Below are 16,297 nucleotides of genomic sequence, written 5' to 3'. Positions count from 1 at the left end.
GAGAGAGAGAGAGAGAGAGAGAGAGAGAGAGCGCGAGAGAGCGCACAGGAGCCCAGGAGCACAGCAGAGGGAGGCAGGGCTTACTGAGGAAGAAGGAATGCACACAGAGAGGCAGAGGACAGCTCTCAAGGAATGACTCCTAGGCTCCTCCCACTAGGCTCTTCTTTCAAGCTCACTGGACTCCTGACCTACCTAACAAAGCCCTCATTCTCATCTGGCCAGCAGTGGGTTAGAAGGGAAAATGGGCGAGCCACCTCCATCAGTTAAGCACACAGCAATGCTTATACAACCTAAAGACAAACAACACAAAGAAAACAAAACCAGGAGCCTTACAACTCTGCTCTTTCTGCTCTCTTGGGTGGGAGACCTACCTTGGATTAATCTTCCTATAATAAAAACCAGTACCACACAGGAACAGCCAGGAAGCCACGTCCCTTTGGTGAGGCACTCCCATGAATATTTAAGTTTGTATTATTTGTTCTAACCTATCAGTGATCATCTGCAGATTAGAGTGACTTAACTCCACACCCAGCAGGTCAGTGACAACCAACAATAGCCATAAGCAGGACCCTGAAGTTCATGCCCTTATACGTTCATTAACAAAGCCAAAGAAGCAGCACGTGCAATTAAAGGAACAGAAGCGTCCACCCGGCCAGGACCAGCACCTGCCTGCCACCGGCCCTGCACAGCCACGCTCCCCATCTTCAACCTTGGCTCCACATACAGCATGGGCAGGAAAAGCTGACAGAACCCTTGGTGGTCAACGGAAGTTGAGTTTTGTTAGTAATCTGTGAGGCAAGGCTCAGGAGGCAAGGCCAGGGAAGCCGACACACAGGCCTCTCAGGGGTCCGCAGAGCATGGACTGGTGCTGACTCAGCTTGGCAGAGCCAGGGGATCAGCTATGGCACATATTTGTATATCCAAAAGCCATTCTCCTTAAACCCCTGCAAGGAGCTCTTAGACTATAACTTATGAAACTGCCACGGTAAAACATCACCAGATTGGTTATTAGAAGACATCGACAGCAAACACTTCCACAACTTAACCAAAATGATACCCACGCACCCTACCCACAAGGAGGGTGGACGCTCTTTGCTCTGGCCTTTAATGGAAGATAGGAAAAGGGAGAAGGTAAGTAGAAAGCAGACCTGGTAATGGCGCCGGGGGAAGATAGCCACACAGAGCAGCCTGCACTCCTGGATTTGGTTCCAACTTCTGCTGCCTCACACAGGCACCTGAGATGCTGGGGCATGGATTGTGCTAAGCAAGGAGGCAATTCATATCCCTAACGGGAAACCTCTACCCACTTCTCAAGAGCACATGAAGTGAAGACACCAGGAGTGACAGGTGTGCCAGGGCCATCAGGACTCTGGAGCTGAGCCTCGGACACTCACGGGGCTGGGCCTTGGCCTCCTAACAGACCCGTGGCAGGCAGCCCAAGAGCATCAAGAATCTGAATCAGCATGCGGGACACTTCTTCACTGCATTAGAAGCTTCACTAGTTAACAGTTTCATGATCAGGGCACAGACCCTGGGCAACAGCACCGGGAAGAAGGAGCGTAGCTTTGGCACAGCCGTAGCCCAGCTGTGAGCTGCACAGCAGCTGAGTGCACCTCAGTGAGCTGCCAGGAAGGCTGTACACTGCAGACAGTCCACAGGCAAGGTCAGGGCCAACAAGCTGCTGCTGAGGCCAAGGGCAAGCAGCAGAGAAAGCGAGTCAAAAGGCGGCACACACCACGTTCCTGTAGAGTCATGCTCTGGGAAATGATGCGCCCTTAACAGGACACGGGTACATGGATGGACAGATTCAGAATCAAGTGCAGGGGAGTGTGTCGTGCCAGCCTGCTGTGTACAGCCAACAAAACTAAAGATGAGAAAGAAATGAGGGGTGGGGGGGGGATCTGCTTAAATCAGTCTCTGACAAGAGATACATTAGTGTTCAATTAAAAGTAAAAATAGCCAAAATCAACTCCTCTGGTCATTTTCAACCTATATGCAGATTTAGTGTAACTGGTAAAACTTAAGGAACTGAATTCTTTTTAGAGACAAGTATTACCATATAGCTCTGCTGGATTCAGTACTGTGATTCCTCTGCCTCAGTGAGTACTAGGGTTGTAAACATGTGCCACCACAGTGGGTTGGTGACAGGTCATACTGGGTAGGTAAGAGGCCATACTTTTAAAATAAACTTCATGGGAATACCATCATGAAAATGTAACGGCCATGATATAAAACCTTATATCCAGGTGAGGACTTGGCTCATTGGCAGAACCCTTGCCTAACGTGCCAAGCCTTGGGCCTGTTTCCCTAAAACCAAAATCCAAACCAAACAAAAATCCAAAGTATGCTTGATGGCTGGGTACATAGCTCTGTGGTAGGGTGCTTGTCTAGTATTTGTAAAGCCCTGGGTTCAATCCTTGAGATAGCAACCCCCCCCCCCAAGATGAATGCTCTTAGACTTAGCTGGGGGGGGGTGTAAGATGAGGAGTCACTGAAGTTCATGCACTGGATCACTCTCACACAGACTAGGCAAAGATGCTCAGAGTTTCCTAGCTCTTCTGTCCAAGTGAGAAAGGACCACCACTGCCATATTACAAGGCTGCAAGCACTGACCCCACCATGGTCCTTGTGCCACATTTCAGTATGTGGCCCACACTGCTCACTTGAGGAATGTTGTCTTTATCCTGGCAAATGGGAAAAATACCCAGGATCTTGAGCTGCTAGCCTGTATGCACATCAAACAGAAACTTGAGGTGCCTATGATCTCAGAGTGCAGCAGGGCCACCTGTCAGGCGAAGTGTTGGTCAGTCTTTGGGACGGTCCTGTCTCATTCTCAGTGTTGCTCTTCACTCTGGTTGCCGACCCATGTCTTTCCTAGTTATAAAAAAGGAGAACTCTAGGGTGGGGTTGGAGGGTGAGATAGGGGAAACAGGGGGAGTTGAGACCCAGAGGGGAGGCTGCCCCTTCTAATCGAAATGGGGGGGGGACTTACGTGAGGGGATACCGGGAGGAGAGGAAGGTCTGATACTGGGTTGTAAAGCGAATCAATCAATAAATTTAATTTAAAAAAAAAAAAGGAAAATAAATAAATAAATGGTAAATAAATAGGACTCAAGATGGAGAGAAGACCCTTCACTTGTTATCTTGTTATCTTGTCCCACCCCTGAAAGCACAGAAATCAGAATTAGAGACAGTGATGGTTGATCTTGTTGTCCACTTGACGTATCTTCTAAGAAGGCACCTACACTGAGATTTTACCTCCATCAGATTAGACTCTGGGCATTTCTATGGGGCATTTCCTCGATAGCTAATATAGGGGAGACAGGCCTACTATGTGGGGTACGCCCAGTTATCCACAACCATGTGTTCCAAGCAAGCATATCCAATTGGGCATGTTATTCTACAGCTCAACCAAAACCAATCAATGAAAATGAAAGTTTCACATCTCCATTTAGGGCTGGGCATTATGCTATACAATTGCAATCCCTGCACTTGGAAGGTTGAGGCAGGAGAATCACTCAAGAGTCAGGCTAGTCTCCAGTACAGAGCAAGACTTTGCCTCAAAAACACAGCACAACAAAATCCCTATTTGAAATGGTAAATATATTGTCAACGCTTACACCAAGAGTTTAAAAAAAAAAAATCAATGTCTCACACCTCAGAAAACTGTATGAGGATATTAAGGTTTAGATCTACTTTAGAATGAAACCACAAGTTAGTTCTCTGTGGAACACAGTGCTCTGTGTGTTACCCCCTTCCACTGGGGTAGTGCTCTCTGGCAACCATCTACAGCGCATTAGCAAAAGCCATCTGAATGCCAAACTAGCCTTGGGGAATCTGGAGACTGGAGCAGCCCTAGTGCTGAAATCTGTCAGTTTCAAAGACAGGTCAGTGCAGGTTTGCTGCAACCACTGGGAGGTTAAGTAAATACTTTGGAAAGAAAGTAACATCAAAATGCCTCAGCTGAAACACATGGAAACTTCAGCTCTCTCTCCTAATAAATTAACAGAGAACCATAAAAACATAGCCTTTAATTAAAAACAGACACAAACAAACAAACAAACAATATGCAAGATAGACTACATCACATGGAGTGGGGCTGAGGAGACCGCATTGTTGGGTTTGCCTGGGCCTTTCCTGGTTTTGAGAGCTAGTATAACTGTGCTCACTGACAATAAGTCAGCTTGGATGAAGTATTACAGCATGATACATTTCTATAGAAGCATAGTAAATAAAACTAGTAACACAAATGCTAAAAATACAATAAATAAAATTCTTTTAAAAAATGGTAGAACATTGAGAGAACAGCTGAAGGCAGCAGAGAGATGATACTGGGAAAGAATAGGCAAGGGAGATGCCATTTACCCCTCGCTCCCATTCTGAGAGCAGGCAATGGGCCCATGGGGGCTCGCTTCCTAATTATGCTGCACACACAGCACACTGCCTACTTGTACATACTCTTCCATGGATGGCTAGCATTATTTATAAATACTATACACTGTATATTTTATAAAAACAGAAAAGGAATAAAATGTAAAGTAGGTAAAATTATCTCCTGTGATTTTGGGGGAGAAGATGATAAATAAGAACTTTACTAGCAGTTAAATTCTCATTTTAATAAGTAAGCGGAATATGCTTTCTGGCAACTGTCTGTATCACATCAGCAAACATTACATGTCAAAACATTACTATAGCTCTGTGATAATGGGAAGCTAGTTTGATGTGTAACAATGGAGAGCTAGAGGGTTTGAACACTTGATACCATACCAGAAAGATGCTTGTGGTTAAAGCTATTAAGAATCCCAGAAAACAGATACAGACACACATGCATATACACAGACACACACACACACACACACACACACACACACACACACACACACACACACTCATTGGAGATACAGATGTCTAGTGAACACAAGAGTTTGCAAGAACACAAACTGTCAGAAACAAAGTTTGAGCTTGTATCAGCACAGCACTTTGGACTGTAGTTGGGCACAATCGGTGTGTTACTGTGATCATAGATGAGCATCAACTCTAAAACATTTCAGAAAATAATCCCCATATTATACATATGGTTGATACTCATCATTAATCTCATTTTCAGGACACGCACTGATGGAGGATCCTTACTACAGGGTGATTAGAAGACAGGAGACACCGAAGGGGTTGGTCTCTGAGCTTTTTAAAAGTAGGTGGACAGTCCTGGCTGTCTCACCTAAAGTAGCCAGGCATCTACCATTCACTAGTTGACGATAAACTGGGGCTCTTGTATGTTTGGCGGGGAACTCTGTTATATCCCTATATGTAAACATGCCCACGGTTTTAAGGAGTAAAACAGTACCTAGGAAGGCAGAGTTTGAGAGCTGCTGCTAAGCCAGACCTGTCTTCACATGGAGTTGGAGGCTGGGGGTAATGGGGGTGGGTGGAACCAGGAGAGATGGCAGTACCTGGAATACTCGCAGGGGAGATCGGACCGGACCTCGATTGGTTGCTTCCCACAGGAGAGCCAACAGGAGAAGGTGACGGCCCCCCAGGGATGCTGGAGAGGTGGGGTGATGCATGTGGGGAGAAAGGAGACTGAGCTGGGTTGCTCTGATCCCCCTGGCTGCTTGTAGACCCGGATGCACTGACTGCTGAGCTCAGAGTTGCTTCTGTTCCCGTGGGGAGGTCATCGATGGAGCCAGACAGGTCCTGAGAAAGAAAGAGAAAGCGGGTGTTCATACAGGTGGACGTGGGCAGCAAGCGCAGGAAGCAAGGTTTGAAAGCCACAGTGCCACTCCTTTAGAGACCGTGTGAATGGGTAAGACCAAGATTCTTACCCACTAGTGGAGTCTACTGAGAGTGGCCACTTCTCACTAGACTCCAGCAAACTCACACAGACGGCCTTCAATTAAACATGAGGCAGGGGCACCTTGCACTCACAAGCGACTTGAAGGCTCCCCTGCCTCCACCAGCACCCAGCTATATGCCTGTGTAAGTGCTGAATCAGGTAGCACTCTGCTTAGCAAGTTACCACTGGGATGAAATAAGAAGTGGTCTTACAAGAAGACTTCAATGAGCTGAGCAACTATAGGCTTGGGGAAACTGTCATAAGGAAATTCAAGCTGGGATGTTGTAATCTAATAATGGTCAAAATTATAACTGAATTTTGTGGTGAAAAATTCTCCCATCTTTAAGAAATATAATAAAACAGTGCATTTGCATTTTAATATATTATAAAAATATAATCCTATTGACATTATATGGTCAGAATGAGTTCTAATGTTACACGATATGCCCTTATGCAGCAATTCTGCACTGTTAATACCATCTAATTTGACTACAATGCTCTCCGAGGAAGTTACTAGAATCTCTACTTGAAAAACCCCACAGAACAGAGGTCTGGAGTAGTAACTGCTTAAGGTCATGCTCCTCAGGAGAGAACAAGGCGACTAAAGAGAAGGCAGGCAAGATGGGAGAGGACACTGCAATGGATAAGGAGTTTGTGGCTCTGCTTACAGGTCTGGATGCCCAGAAACAAGAGACAGGCTGCTGGTGTGACAGTTCTGTTAGGTGGTCAGCTCAGTAAGACTGGAAGGCAAAGGCAGAGGAAGAGCCTAAGCCACCACGTAAAACCCCAGGGCAGGCTGCTCTGAATGCACTCCACACAGCTCTGCCACGCGGAACCTTGCTTTCTATAACGTCTTCTCAAGTCAGAGCTTTCAAGACAGATTCAGGAGGATACTGGGGTCTCAGGAGAAAGCCCAGAAAGTAAGCAGCTGACAAATGCAAGACTAGACCCTAGGCCCCGGACAGTGAGTTGTAGACTAGACCCTAGGCCCCGGACAGTGAGTTGTAGACTAGACCCTAGGCCCCGGACAGTGAGTTGTAGACTAGACCCTAGGCCCCGAACAGTGAGTTGTAGCAGGAGCTTCCTTTCTAGGAGAATGTTATCAAAGATAAAAATATATAATATAGCTCCTCAGGCCCATAAAACCAGGACATGCATATAAAACATTTCAAGACAAGAATGCCATTGGTTTAAGTAAATAAGGAGCAATCTTTAAAGTCAAATTTCTGCTTATAAAAAGTAACATGGCGATTGAAAATATCTAACCTCTGGAAAAGGTATTATCAACTCTCAAATAGATGAGGTAAATTGAATCAGAATTTTCAGAATTCAGAGATATAACAAACATTTTTGCTGTAGGCAACTGGCATACCTGATTTTGCACACACACAGTGGGTAGAACTTTCTATTTAAACTTGATTACACACTGACGCAGTGATGGTCCCCCTCAGATCTTATAAATTAGATTTCGCTTTTACAAAGCCAGGTAGGAATAAAGGAAGGTTATTAATCCAGTAATATGCTACACACAACTCAGAAACGAGCCACCTACACAATTAGTGCAGTTCTATGAACAAAACTTAGGCTGACATGTCCTCCAGCTCACTTCTCACTGTACCCACCCGACAACCGAGCAGGCGTGGATCTGCGGGAAAGGAGCAGGCATCTTGGGCTAACCTTTGCAGCCTTTGCCTCCCAGGTCTCTCCTTCCTAGTCCATGTAACCGACTCAAGAACTTGCAAAATGACTGCAACCAATGACCTGTGGGCTGCAGGTAAGTTCTAACTATGCTCTGCCCTTAAGCTCACATGGTTAAGTGCTTGAAACAAAACAAAATACAAAGCCAACAACAACCCAAATCAGTATTTGTTAACAGACTAGAAACATACGGAATTCAAATGGTGGCCTCCCTGTATTTCCCTATAGCAAGACACAGCATCCCTTGGTGCCTCCTGTGACAGCTGAGGCAGACACTGAGCAACTGGGGTACACCATGTGACTGAGGGTGTTTACTGTCTGACTGCTGATGCAAAGACTTAGGTACTGGTGCTAGACAGGTCTCAGGTGACCCACAAGGCGACCTTACTGCCTGCACTAGTTCCTGCACATCTTACCAGCAACAGTACCAAAACCTCCTGCAAGACTGACTGAGATGGAGGTTTCGCTGCGAATGCATAATCTCAGCACTGAACAAAAACACAGGAAATTAAGGTAGCTTTGCAAAACAGTTCTTTTTGCCAAAAGGATGTCCTAAAAGCTAGAGGGCTAGCAAGGTCACTTGCCAAAATGGCTTTTGTTGTTGTTTTAACCCACCAGTGGGGTAGTGATGGTATCTCATTCCAGGGGACCAAGCTCAACTTTACAACTGGATGTGACTGGCTAATTGGCCCAAGGTGAGGGTGCAGCTTGTCTCACTAACTAGCTGGGGTGAGCAGAAAAAGAAAGCAAACCAGAAGAAGAGCTAAACAATCGCACACGCTTTCTCTTAAAACGGCAAAAGCTACATTAGAAAAACTCTTCCGGGACAAGATGACGTATAAGATGCGGGTGCCTGTGACAGAGACTGTGACCCCCGAGTTCACAAGCAAGCCCTGTATCATAAACCTGTGAGCCGGTGCTTCGCCAATACCCGCCAGTGAGGGACACTCCATCCACATTAAGGCTCCTTGAGAGGAAACACTTATCCCACACCTTTACAGAGAAGATAATTTGGCAGATTGCTAGATAGACATCTTCTGCTGCAGACCAAACAGAGTTAAACAGATACAATGTAATTGTAGCTTTCGATTGTAGTTAAATAATTTTATGCAAATCTTCCTTCATAAAAACCGGGATGTTACTCATACATTTCTGTAATTCTCTGCATGACCTACAAATTCCTTCCCCATCCTCCCTTAAAACTCCACCTCCTTGCTGAAGAAAGCGACAAGAGGGGGTGTTAGAGAGCCCTGTTGGCGCACACTGCAGAGGCATCAAAACCACTTCTGTTATTCAACAGGCTGACGGAGGAAGCATGGAGAGGGAAGTATAAAAACGGCGGCTTCCCTCGTGTCCCCATGTCATCAGAAGCTCAGTGCTGACTAGACCTTGGTGCAACAGAAGAGCAATAAAAAGATATAATTTTTATATTACTGCTATACCCTCTCGGAACTTTTATATGTAAATGACACAGAAACACTCCCGCCCTGCAGATCCTTGTGGTCTCTGTATGTAGAGCTATCTTAAAGCACACTAATAAAGGAAGTTCAGCAGTGCTTTAAGCATTCAGCCTCCGTAACACTCCCCCAGAGGACAGTTAGTCAGCAGGGCATCAGCTCCCCTCTTTGGTAAGTATTGAGATCTGAGAGGCCTGCATGCGCAGGCAAAGCGGTCCTGCATCTCCGCCCAGGAAGGCACCTTCAAGCTACACTGCTTCTATTCATCTTGCTGGAGGGCCGGCAGCAAGGGCTGGCTCTGTGGGGGTTGGAGGCCTTGCCTCACAGCACCCCTTATGGCCTCTCTTTCCCAGTGGACGGAAGGGCAAAGTTCCCGCTTTGCCTTCATAAGCTGATGTGCCGAGGTTCTGCTATTGCATTGGGTTTTCTCTGTTTAATGCCACCCAGAAAACTGAATATTTTTCAACACAACTGATGTGAGCTCACTGTTGTTAACAGGGGTCCATTTAGTTTTAAAAATCCCTGTATCAAACATCATGAAAACCTGCAGTACTTTCTTTTTAATTTTTAAAGCCATTTCAAGGCAAGGTCTCTGCACACTTTACCACTGCGACCTCACACCCCCCACTGCGACCTCACACCCCCCACTGCGACCTCACCCCCCCACTGCGACCTCACCCCCACCCCCTCACTGTCCTGAGGACAAATCTCAGTCTAACGCAAGTGACTGGTCAATGGATGAAATACAGGAACCTTATCTAACTTTTTTATGAATTATTACAACTCAACAATAAGCCTGATTTCTTATGTGGTTGCTGTAAGAGTCAGGGAAGGAGAGCACATGGCAAACTATGAAGACAGACTTTAAAGTCAGGAGTCACTTTAAAAGAGTTACACACAAACACTAAGTATAAGCTTTCTCAAGTCTATGCATTGCATGAACCTCCCTGAAAATACCCACTTTAATATTTATGAGTCACTACATCAGAACTGCTTTGGCTCTGATGGTATGGTGTTCAATTTAGCACACGTTAGCCCAGGATAAGTTCAGTCAACACTGGGACATGATACTGATTTAGAGACCTGGGAATAAGCTAGCATATTGTACTCCCTTGCTTAATTAAATAAGTGGGTTTTCAAAAAGCAAATGAACTGCCAAATACTCCCAGCCACAGCTCTCGACACAATTAGCTGCTGGAGGAGAGATCAGCCCTGATGGTGAGCTGCCCCACACGGCACACAGTTGGGCATCCCTTGCTTAAGCACGCCACATGAGGACGCGGGATAAACAGAGTTAGGAACAGAGAAGATATTTCAATCAATGCAACAGGCATAGGCCTCATTTCAGGGTTTTAATAGGACACAGCTAAATGAATCCTCACTGTGACTTCCCGGGGGCTTAAGGCATGGGTTAAAACACCAGATCACAACTCTTCAAAACTCACTGATCTTCAGCTGCACGAAGACTTTCCTTCCATCCTCCCCCCCGACAGAAACAAAGAAACACTGAGAAACACACACACGCACACATACTCAAACAACACACACACACACACACACACACAGAAACACATACACACCATATACATACATACACACACAGAAACAAAGAAATACACAGAGAAACACACAACCTACACACTCAGACAACTCACACCACACACTGAGAAACACACACTCAAACAATTCAACACACACACACACACACACACACACACACACACACACACACAGAAGCAGACCCATGCATACACATAGATACCACACACATACCTTCAACTAGACCCTAACTTTAAGGACACTGACTCTTATGCTAAGCACAGGACGAAGACAGGATGGATTCCAATGTTCCAGAGCAAATTAAAATGAACTTATAAACAGTGAAGTGGCAAACACTACACAACATAATCCAGCACATGCAAACAGTTCTAAATATTTACCACAAAAGCTCTCCTGAAACGACTGACCCAGCTGTTACACTTTATGAATGAATTCTCAGCCTGACTCCCATGCAGCACCTCAGGGGGGCAAAGCTCCAGCCCCCTCATTAGCTTCTTAGCCTACTTGAAAAGTACCATAAAGAAACTTCACACCTTCCCAGCAGCTTATTTTGGTACTGTAACTTCAAGCATTTGATACAAATGTACCTTGAAGTTGATATTTAAGTTGAGCTAATAACTGGCACACAAAGTAAGAATGCTCAGACTCCCACGACTTCCCAGGTTCTCAGCGCAAACCCATATCTCAAGCAGCCTACCCAGGCTCCCCCTGCTCATTTGTCTAGATGGCAATTGAGTTAGAGTTCCGGCCTCAGTATGCGACACGAAGGATGTCAGAGACAGTCCACAGAGCAAACCCGCAGGCCTGCAGTCTGGAAAGCGCCCTTCTCTCAGATTTCGCATTCAAAACCTCACCTCTTTATCCCACAGGACAATATATACAACGCACAGCCAACTGATGTGTGAGGTTGGCCGGAGAAAATGCTCATCACGGATGAGACAGGCTCCATGATGATAGGAACATGCCCCAAAGCCAGGGGAACTACACAGAAAAATGTGGGTCAGACTCCACGCCATGCAGATAGCCAAGAGCCCCTCTGGGAACAACTTGCCCCCGACTCATTTGCAGCTCTACTCAAGCAATGATTGCACTGTGGGCAATTCTCGTTTTAAGGGGACATCTCTGGGATAATGAGCTAAGCTGACACTTTACAGAGGCAGAATTCAGTCTTAAGCATACCATTAAAAATGTTTCAACACTTATATTTCCTCAAAATAAGAGACATAAAAATAGGAGGGGCATCTTGCTTTGGGAAGAAAGGGGGATTTGGTGGGAGAGGGATAAGGCAAGTTAATCAGGGAGATTATGATCAAAGTATATAATATATAAAACTATAAAAGAATAAGTAAAACCTAAGAATCAGCACATAAAGTAACAGCTAGTCTTAAAGGTTTTGAAGTGAAAACTGTGTGTGAGTGTGTGTGTGTGTGTGTGTGAGAGAGAGAGAGAGAGACGTGTGCATATCTGTTTGTGTGCAGTGTATGTGCAGATGCAACCACACAGAGGCCTATGGTCACTTCGTGTGTCGTCCTCCGTTACTGTTTACTTATTGAGGCAGTGTGCCTCACTCACGCTGAAGCTCACCAGTGGTCCAGCTCACTGAGGCAGTGTGCCTCACTCACGCTGAAGCTCACCAGTGGTCCAGCTCACTGAGGCAGTGTGCCTCACTCACGCTGCAGCTCACCAGTGGTCTAGCTCACTGAGGCAGTATGCCTTACTCACGCTGCAGCTCACCAGTGGTCTAGCTATCCAGCAAGCCCCACAGATCCTCCTGTCTCCACAATGCCTTGCTTTTTATTTGGGAATATGGACCCTGAATTCATGGTCAGCAAACACAATGGTCCTTATGTTTACCCAGCAAGCACATCACTAACTGAGCCATTTCCCTGGTTCCAGGTAAACATCCTTAACATGAAGAATATAGCCATTGCAAATTCGGAGGGGCGGGTAACATAGGCATGAAACATGTCACGTGAAAAGCGGGTGTCTCTCACTGCATGTGCCTTGTGTATGTGTGGGCATGTGTGACAAAAATACTCTGGAGTTTTGAACTCCTCCTGAGTGATTTTCTGCTCTTCCATGACCAATAACCATCTCCAGATGTGTTGGCAACATATAGGCCTTTTTACCACAGCACAGAGTCTTGAATTAAAAGTCAACTTGGTAAAAGAGTTTATAACTTTGGCCGTATGAACTTTGGAATTAACCTGCATCTGGAAGTAACCCTAGCCTTTGTTAAAGTGCCTGGGAATAGCCTCATAAATAATTTTAAGTGTTGCCAATGACTCAACTCTACTGCCATGATTTGGCACCTGGGACATTACAGTTATTTGCTCACTGGAATAAACCACAGTGTATTGTCTGATGAGCTCATTGTTTTACCCTCCAAATATTCCTCACCTAACACGGCGGACAAAACCCTTTCTGTCCTTCAATCAAGGCCCACACCAGCACTGAAAACTATGGCTCATGTGCGCCAGTGACTGCCTGCCGTCCTCTAACTACTGTGAGGAAAGTGGTGTTTTCAACACAAAGTATAGGATAGGAAAAAAGCTGTGTAATAAAATGGCAATGGCTAGACCGGGGTGCACGTGCTACCCAGATGGCTGCAGCTTGTGCAGTAGGAGTGAGACTTGCAGAAGGCAGCGTGCACACACACTCCCTTTTAGACAGTGGGCGGGTCCTGTGTGCACTTACATTCTTGGAGTTCCTGTCACCAACCTTCAGTGAAGAGACAAACAGATAACTTATGGTGAAAAAGCATCAAGTTCTATGGTGGAGGGGGTAAGGTTGTGTGTGGGATAAGGTTGTGGGGGAATAAGACAGTGTGGAGGTAAGGTTGTGGGGGAATAAGACAGTGTGCAGATGAGGTTGTGGGGGAATAAGACAGTGTGGAGTTAAGGTTGTGGGGGAATAAGACAGTGTGGAGTTAAGGTTGTGGGGGAATAAGACAGTGTGGAGGTAAGGTTGTGGGGGAATAAGACAGTGTGGAGGTGAGGTTGTGGGGGAATAAGACAGTGTGGAGTTAAGGTTGTTGGAGAGTAAGGTTATGAGGCTCAGGCTGTACGGTAAGGTAGTATATGCCGTAGCAAACACAATAGGCTGCTTTCCCCAAGGAATACTTCTTGGGAACCACTGAAGAGGTGGCAAGTTCTGGAGGGAAGGTAGGCCTCTTGCAGGGGTAGAAAGCTGGATACCAAGGGGTAGGGAGAGTGCATGACTGTGGAGGGTGCAGCCTAGGATGTGAGTTCACTGAGGGGCAGGGGCCGGACAAAGAGTGTAAGGCTGAGGCCGCCAGGGAGGCAGCCGGAGAAGGGCTGAGGCTCCACTGTGTCAACAGTGTTCTGACTTAGCATGTCAGAACCAGGGAACCAAGACAAGTCCTGCAACTGGTTTATTTATTTCAAATGAGTACACTGCTGCTGTCTTCATGCGCACCAGAAGAGGACATCAGATCCCATGGTTGTGAGCCACCATGTGGTTGACGGGATTGAACTCAGGACCTGTGAAAGAGCAGCCAGTGTTTTTTAGCCACTGAGTGGTGGAGGATAAAATGGGGTTCCAAGTGTGAAATTTTAAAAACTAGAGATTAAAATTCCACTGGGGAACAGGTCTGCATTTTCCCCAGACAGACATGTTTTACTACAGAATTAAGCAAATACAGAAACAGTAAGAGAGTAAGGTTGAAGAGGGGAGAACTTAGCTAAACAGCACTGTGCTCCTGGACAGCAGTGATTTCACGAGTGCACACGGCTCTAAGTTACAGTTATACACTCTCTAGACTGGTGACTTCACAAATGTATGTGGCGCTAAGGTAAATAGCAGTGCACTCTCTGGCCTGTGGTAAGTCCCTGAGTGTGCAGAGCTCTAAGAATCAACGTACAAATGAGTCTGAAGTCTCAAAACATCAGGCTATATCCTAATGCTGTCCTAATGCTGGCTATGAACAACACACACCTTTAACATTTTATATTCTACTCTAAAACCATGGGCGACCCAGGGTCACCTGGCCATAACCACTGAGAAGAGGATGGCTCTGGACTATGGTTTGGTGTTCTGTAAATATCACCACCAGGAATGGACCTATAAATATTAATGACCCATGTGTTCTGAGAGGAAATTGACAAACTAACAAGGCCTGTAAATATATATGATTTAGACTCTGTCTCCCGATTCCTGTTTTTATCACTGAAAACATACTATAAATTTTTAGGGCAGAAAAGCCATCAATAGCACCTTTTGCATGTCTCATGGTGCAAAGCGTCACTGTTTATCTTAGAAGTTCAATGCTAAGCATGCAGAAACTCTGAAAATAACACTTAAAAACAAAAAGGCACGAGCCCTCGGGAGACACGTATTTCTTCAACGGTGTAACAGGGAAATTCTTTAAAACAGCAAGATCCATAGAAACTGCAAATAAATTAGCAACTTAACAAAGCAATGACTGAAAAATACACAAGTCACAAACTGTAGTGAGTCCGTGTGGAATAAAGACAAGTTTGTTAGCAGAAAAACCCTGAAACTCGGTTGTCTAGGTATTTTTGTATTAACTTGGGCCGTACGGTTTGCTTTATAGCCTTCCCTGGATTTTAAAAGTTTGTTTGTTTTGAAAGTAATTTGGCCCAAGCATGCCCCACCAGGCCAGTGCTGGGGGCTTGCTGCATACCCTGACCAGGTCTCTGGTGGCTCTACACCTTTGCCCAAGCCACTGCTCTAAAGGTGTTGAAAGGGCTGCTAGCCCTCAACAGAGCTGTAGACTCGGCTCCCTCACTCCTGTCTTCTGGAGTAGAATATATAAAGTATTAAAAGGAAGCCTTTTGCAATGTACTGTGGTACCTGGAGTTTCTGAGTTGTCTGTGATTTCCACCTCGTGTTGGGGATTTTGTGGAATGCTCTTTTATTTGCCACTGTTTGATGTTTCTTTACCATGAGCCCAGAGTTTCTGATTTGGGGCAAGAATAGAACAGAGGGGACACATATCCCTCACATCTTATCTCAGCATGAACAATGCAATTGAGTAAGTGGTGTGGGCCAACACTCTCCACACACAAGGGAGGAGGTGAAGCTCTAGCTCCTAGGGACAGCACACTGCTGTGGCTTCTGCTGACAGTACAAAGGACTCAACCCTTGGAGGGCTATGTCTGGAAGCTGCACGAGGATCTTTCTCTTTCAAGCCTTGTCTGTTAGTTTTCATGTTTGTACATGGACTTTTTTTTCCTGCAGTAATTATTCCCACAGTGCTGTGTGTATGTGTGTGTGTGTGTACACATATGGAGTCCAGAGGTTGATTTCAGTGCTATGAGAGGACACTGATTCATAGATGGGCTGGCCAGCAAGCTCCAGGGCTCCTCCTGTGTCTGGTCTTTCAGTCCTGAGATTACAGACACTGTAATTGGCTTTTGCATGGTGTTGGAGATTTGTCCTCAGGTCCTCACAGCTGCTCAGCAAGAACGTCCCCAACTGACCCATCTTCCCAGGCCTCTTCCTTTAGAGTGTATAAGGAAGAGCTTTTCTTTCTCTGTTCTTTTCATGTGGTACTGGATGTGCAAGGAGTAGCGTGATTACCTCTGTAAGGTAATCAGGGTGACACTTATCAACCCTAAATGACACCAATGCAGCAAATGCAGAGGTCATGGCTATAAAAGAACGGGGGGGGGGACCTCCTTTACTGTGCTGCATGCACGGGGTAGGAAGATAAATTAGTAGAACTACTCTGGGCAATCATTTGTCAGCACTTTCTAACGCTAAA

The 16,297-nt window shown here is 45.7% G+C and overlaps 1 protein-coding gene across 1 annotated transcript in view; it reads right to left on the bottom strand.

Annotated features, from left to right (window-relative positions):
- Positions 1-16,297, bottom strand: part of Arid1b (AT-rich interaction domain 1B) — a 348,501-nt gene that overhangs the window by 91,109 nt on the left and 241,095 nt on the right. The window contains exon 5 of the mRNA XM_021220975.2: positions 5,451-5,694. Within this exon, the coding sequence (XP_021076634.1) occupies positions 5,451-5,694 (244 nt within the window). The remainder of the gene's footprint in view (positions 1-5,450; positions 5,695-16,297) is intronic.

The sequence above is a fragment of the Mus pahari genome, chromosome 21 (assembly GCF_900095145.1).
Source record: "Mus pahari chromosome 21, PAHARI_EIJ_v1.1, whole genome shotgun sequence".
Lineage (NCBI taxonomy): Eukaryota > Metazoa > Chordata > Mammalia > Rodentia > Muridae > Mus > Mus pahari.
This window is presented reverse-complemented; position numbering and strand designations above follow the sequence as displayed.